The sequence below is a fragment of the Oryzias melastigma genome, linkage group LG2 (assembly GCF_002922805.2).
Source record: "Oryzias melastigma strain HK-1 linkage group LG2, ASM292280v2, whole genome shotgun sequence".
NCBI classification, from domain to species: domain Eukaryota; kingdom Metazoa; phylum Chordata; class Actinopteri; order Beloniformes; family Adrianichthyidae; genus Oryzias; species Oryzias melastigma.
In genome coordinates, this window is record NC_050513.1 from 8,778,897 (window position 1) to 8,785,338 (window position 6,442).

The 6,442-nt window shown below is 36.1% G+C and overlaps 1 protein-coding gene across 1 annotated transcript; it reads left to right on the plus strand.

The window, feature by feature from the left end:
• The first annotated feature begins 3,475 nt into the window (after window positions 1-3,475).
• On the plus strand, window positions 3,476-5,906 carry LOC112138465 (gastrula zinc finger protein XlCGF49.1-like). The gene has a single exon (XM_024261020.2). The coding sequence runs from the start codon at window positions 3,566-3,568 to the stop codon at window positions 4,337-4,339; it is 774 nt and encodes a 257-aa protein (XP_024116788.1). The 5' UTR covers window positions 3,476-3,565; the 3' UTR covers window positions 4,340-5,906.
• The last annotated feature ends 536 nt before the right edge of the window (window positions 5,907-6,442 follow it).

A 6,442-nucleotide genomic window follows, 5' to 3' on the forward strand; every position in this document is an offset into this window, starting at 1 on the left:
TAATATTTCAACTTTAAAACTGACAATATATACAATACTCTCTGACCAAAATGTAATGTTCAAGTACTAGTATTTAAAAACCTATGCAGTCAAAGTACAAAAATCTTTTGGAAGGAGATAATACAGAGGTGGTACAATAAGGATAATAGTGTAGCCCTGGAATACTGCACTAAATAAAATTTACCCTCAGATTTGTAATATTGTACTGTATGTTTAAGGAAAATCCCATATTTATAGAATAATAAATACTAACCTTTGCAGTCAAAGTACACAAATCTTTGTTCCTCCATCTTGAAATGGGAAACTGTGGCTCTGCAGTCGTTTATTCACTTCCTCTTTGTGGCTATTTGCTGTTTTCAAGTCGTCCTGAAATCAACCCTTACTTCATTTGAAGATTTTTGATGCAAAAGACATAAAAATCAAACTATTTGAACATGGGATTCAGATGAAACTGTAGCAGAAGTTCAAGCTGACACTATCAGTGATGGAGTTTGTGTAAAGGAGTTTTCATCAGTTCATCATGACGTTTTTAACTTGCTGTCAGACATGATCCTGAAATGCAGAAGAAATGGAGCTTCAGCAACAAGAGGGTTTTCAAGGATCAACTGTGTTACTGAAAGACTCTGAGCACAAACAGAAAAAATGTCCTTCCACATCAGCAGCAATGGAGAGGCTAGTGATCCTCGTGAAGGAAAGAAACAGTGATGGCTGCAGAACACTGCAGAAGACAGTCGCTCAGAGACCTTTTATAAACAGCTCATGATGGCGTTACTGTGGAAGAGAATTGGATTCAATAAACACATGACTGCAAGAGTTGTTTGGATCAGCCTGAAACCAGCGAATTGAAGCTTCTGCAGCTGCACGCGCTCGGCCAACAGGAGCGCATGCAGCTGCACGCTACCGTCTGCTGAGAAGCTGCTGGAAAGGTGTGTAAAGGAAAAGGGGCGGGGCAGAGGGAGTTAGTTTACCTGTGGATCTCTCCCAAATGAAGTGGACAGATTGAGAGGAGGGCGGGGTGGAATCTACTTCATACACTAAAAAGAAATAAGTCTGTGACATTCTATAACATAAAGTTTGACACAGGTAAATAAAATTCACAATTTTTTGTTCATGTTTGTATGAAATGACCAAAATAATATAGGAAACAAAGAAACAATGAGGTCACCAATTTGAGAATTGGTTTAGTCGACACCTTTAGTAGGAAGTTTATTACCCAAACTCCAAAAAGATGGACAGAAAAAGGTCAAAGCCGTCTGAAGAAGAGAAACGAGATAAAGAAAATGTTCTGGCCTTTTTCAGCTAGAGATACGCATTTTCTAGTGCGACTTGGTACAACGACACCGACAAACAAAACTTTGTTTTGAGTTAATGACCAAAACTGCAGTAAATGTTGTAATTTACATCATAGTCTGTTTTTTAAGGTTATATTTCCTTTAAAGCCTTCACTATACCTTTATTTAGAGGTAACTCATGACACATGTCATGACTCATATGTCTGCTGGAACATTGAGGTTTTATCATCATTAGTTCATACATGTTGAAGGAGCTGTGATGGTTATACTATAAGATATTAATGGGACAAATAACTTCTGATTAGTCGTTACTTTAATAGTCATTTGTTGCAGGTTTGAACATTTTCTTTAACTAGTTAACTGGAGATTTTAACAGTTAAAGTGGTTCAATGTGAGCCTGCATGTATGAAGTTTATGGCTCATTTATTTCCATCATCTATAATTCATTTATTTAAAACCATTCATTTTTCATATCAGTTTCAAACAGAACAGTATTTTTTGCGCTTTGAGATTAAATTATTTTTTTTGCATGTTATTATATTGGGTATTACTTGAATGAATACATGTCCTTGTTACATTCCTATTAAAGTTAAAGTCTTAACATTTGTTTTGACCATTAAATGCACTTTCTCTATTTACAGATGTATAGCAGACTGAAAAAGCTAATATTGTTTGTATTACCAGTTGTTCAGTGTATTTACAGGTTAAACATCTTCTTTAACAAAATCTTTGAAATCATCACAAAATCCTGTGTTTAAAGGACAGAATGCAAAAGAGAGTTTAGCCGGCTGTGAACATAGAACAAGAGTCACTTTGGGTTCAACTGTCAAAACAGGAAAATGTGTTTTAATTCAAAATACAGGAAACTGGGCTTGTTGGTAGAAACTTAAACATTTAATAAATAAAATAAAACAGGACAAAGATCCATGGAGAAATTAAGATGGGAAAGCAGATGATCTGACAATATAGAACTGAAAACACGACACTTTTATACACTGAAGACAATGAACAGAAATGAAAACAGTTGGAGATCAACATGAAGCTGAAGTGACTGACAGAGACAGAAAATGAATGAAACTCCAAACTAAAATCCTCACAACAACAGTCTGATAATAACATTTAAAATGTTTGAAATATTACAATTTATATTTAATTTAATTCATGTTGATTCTGCTGCATCACAATACTAAAACAAAGAGTCTCCAGTGTTTTAATGCTTTGGATGTTTTCCCAGTCAGTGGTAAAGTGAATTCATGTTGACAATAAATTGCTTGCATAAAAATTACACTTGTAACACATTCAGTTGCACATGTCATAGTAGTTATCTCTTAGGACTTTATTTTAAAAATTTCCTGTATTTGCATACTACTTAAAGAGCAAAAAGAAAAAAATGCGTTTGTGTTGCCCTTCTATGATGTTGAGCCCCTGCCCCAAAAAAAGTCCTGTGCACGTTCCTGGTGGAGGATCATTCTCATCCAGAGCAGGCGTTATTTATGGATGGAACCGTTATATTGTGGATAGAGACGCTCTCTCACTCTTGACTGATGAGGCACGCGCTTTTTTAAAGCACAGAGAGACAGAGTTCCTCATGAAAAGTTCAGTCTACTCTTCTAGATTACTATATATATATGTGTGTGGGTGTGTGTGTGTGTGTGTGTTTGTGTGTGTGTTGAGCAATATTCCAACGTTCTTAAATAAATGAAGTTCCTAAATAAAGCATGACCAGAAATGTTTTGATGTAATTATTTGGCCAATAACAACAAGTCAAGTGAAACTTCAGACTGATTTAAATTTATTGTTGTACTAAATACTATATATATGTGTGTATAGGGTTAATTCATTCTTGTGCTTGTCTCCCTGCAGTCCTCCCCCAGCATTGGTCGACTGAAGAGGATCTCTGCAACCAGCAGAGGAACTTCAGAGTGGACCAGGAGAATCCAGAACCTCCACAGACTCCAGAGGAACTGCAGGATCCAGAACCTTCCCCGATGAAAGAGGAACCAGGAGAACTCTGCATCAGTCAGGATGAAGAGCAGCTTGATCTGAAGCAGGAGACTGAAACCTTGATGGAGATTCCTGCTTTGGAGGAACATGTTGAGAGTGAAGCAGATGGAAACAATCAGCAGAGCTTTAATGGAACTGATAGTCAGGATGAAGAAGGAAACCAACATGAAGAATCAACATCAACTCCAGATGAAGAGACAGAGTCACAGAACAGAGATCAGAGGAAGAGAAGAGACACAAGTCATGTCCAAAGTGTGGCCCGCTCTCACATGTCAGAAGGTCAGTGTGACTCTGATGTTAGAAAAGAGATCAAGAAGGAAGCTTTGGTTAAGAAACACAAACAATCCCCAAAAGAAAAGAGACTTTCCTGTATTAAGTCTGGCAATGGAACAAGAATCACACAAAATATGTCTGCCCACACCAGAACTAAGTCTGACAAAGGACTTTATGTCTGTGAGGAATGTGGTAAAGGATTTGGTACAAAGTCTTACTTCAGAATTCACATAAAAATTCATACAGGAGAAAAGCCTTTCCCTTGCAGAGAATGTGACAAAAGCTTTAGATTTGCATATAGACTCAAAACACACATGAGAACTCATACAGGAGAAAAGCCTTTTTCTTGCAGAGAATGTGACAAAAGTTTTAGCTTTAGATATAAACTCAAATTACACATGAGAACTCATACAGGAGAAAAGCCTTTTTCTTGCAGAGAATGTGACAAAAGTTTCACCCTTCCATGTAGTCTCAAAAAACACATTAGAACTCACACAGGAGAAAAGCCTTATTTGTGTAACGAATGTGACGCAAGATTTAGTCAAATAGGTCATCTCAAATCACACATGAAAACTCATACAGGAGAGAAGCCTTTTTTGTGTAAAGAATGTGATAGAAGTTTTAGCCATGTATGTAGTCTAAAAAAACACATGAGAACTCATACAGGAGAGAAGCCTTTTTCGTGTAAAGAATGTGATAGACGTTTTAGTGAACTATATCATCTCAAAAGACATATGAGAACTCATACAAGAGAGAAGCCTTTTTTTTGAAAACAATGGAAACTCAGCAGAGGAGATGTTAAGAAAAGATTATAGTGGTTTAACTAGGAAGGTTTAAATATTGTGAAAAACATTTTTCCCTTTTTTAAAGGGTCATGTAAAACAAGCTGTTAAAAGTAGATTATAATGTTCATTCCTCATTATAAACAATCCCAAAGCAGTATTATGATCCATTCACGTATTTCTGTGTAATCCTCAAAAAATGTGCACTCTGAGCACCAGCCCCTCCTAACTCACAAAAACAAGCTGGTTCTCATAAACTGACATCACAAAGTGAGGACGGCCCCTTTTAGGAAGCGTCTACACTGATAGCACCACCCCAGACTAAATACCTTCAAAATTCTTTCACTTTAGCATTGACTCTGAGAAGAAATGGGTTCCTCTTTCACCTAATCTGCAGAGACAGATTAGATCGATATGGATACAGTTCACTCTGAATGGGTTAACAGGTACATGATAAAGACCTCAAAACGGTCTGTCAGTTGATAAAAAGAAGTTGGTTTCTAAAACACGTCACAGCTGACAAGCTGTGTGGAGATTCTGCTTTTATTTTCCAGCAGAACTTGGATCATTTCCACTCTACTAGAGGTACCTAACCCTGCTTATCCCTAAACATCTGTTTCTGTGTTTGATCAACCAGCAAATTCCCTGACCTGAACCCAATAAAAAAAACCTATCAAGTGTTTTTAAAGAGGAAGATGAGACAGCAGAGCCAACAATGAAGATGAGTTGAAGTCAGCTATCAAATGAACCTGAGCTTTTATTCCATGTACACAGAGCCACAGGCTGATGGCCTCCATACCACATTGATGCAGTCATTCAATGAAAAGGAGGAACAAGTGATTATTGAATGGAGACAAAAGAACACTTTTCTGAATCTGACATGTACTGAAAACATCCTTTATGATTCTTCTGATAGAATATTCTCATTTTCTTAAACCATTTTTTTTAGGTTTTCATCATCTATAAGTCACTATGATTACATTGATCAAAGTAAAGAAATGTGTAAATAATTCTGAACATCATGAGTTTCACTTTTGTGTTAATTAACAAAAATATTTAAATTGATCATGAAATGTCTTTACAAATACTTGGAAGTTGAAATGTTTTGTTCAGAATTATGACGGTAAGGTTTGATTTTTATGATTTTTTTGATAATGTGTAATTTTTGTTGGTTAATTTTTATTAATAGTTTTTTGTACATTTATTATATTGCTTAGAGTTAAGTTAACCATTGTGGTTGTAGTTTATTCTCTGAGACAATGTATATGTGTTACCATGACAACACTAGCAGTATTTTCTTAACTTTTTATCTGATAGGTAAACATTTCATTTTATTGTTTTAGACTAAAACTGACTGCAGTTCAAATTTTGTTGAGTCATGTGAGCAAGTTACCATTTTGTGGGAAAAAAAAAGCTACAATAAGCACTCAGATAAAGAGTGCGACTGGTGTTTATGTGCTGTTGTGATTCATGTTTTGTATCAGAGATTAGAAGTGTTTCTCTGTTTTTCTGTTCCAATCTTTTTTTGTGAAGAATAAAGTGGACGTGAACATCAGTCAGAAGTGTGGAGTCTTTCCCACAGTGTGGCTTTCTGCTGTTTGTTGGTTCTCTGCAGGTTCCAAAGCTGGACTCCTCAAGTCCAGTTCTGACTGCTGAGCTCAGATCACAGAGCTCCATCCAATCGTGTGATTGTTTCATCAATCAGAATAACTCTTTGATGTCTTTCCCGTTTCAGCTCTGAAACATCTCCAACACCACTTGGGACTACTTTAAATCTAAAGAGAATCTGCAGACGAGCAGAGATAGAGTTTAGGAAATCAAATTTAACAGTCGATTATAACTTTTTTAAAGATCAACTAAAAACTTACAATGATACCGTTAAACAAGCAAGGACTCTTTATTTTTCGAAACTCATCACAGACAATAAACACAACCCCCAGTTTCTTTTTAAGACCATTTTTTATTCAACAAAAATTTGAATAAACCAATCATGCCTCACTCAGAAACTGCATGTGAGGACTTTGCGAACCACTTCCAAAGTAAAGTCAATGCTATTAGATCTAACCTTCAACCGGTGCATAGCACTAATGT

What these genes read in the sequence shown, in the direction of transcription:
- LOC112138465 (XM_024261020.2), top strand. Translation starts at nt 3,566, where the DNA reads ATGTCAGAAGGTCAGTGTGACTCTGATGTTAGAAAAGAGATCAAGAAG.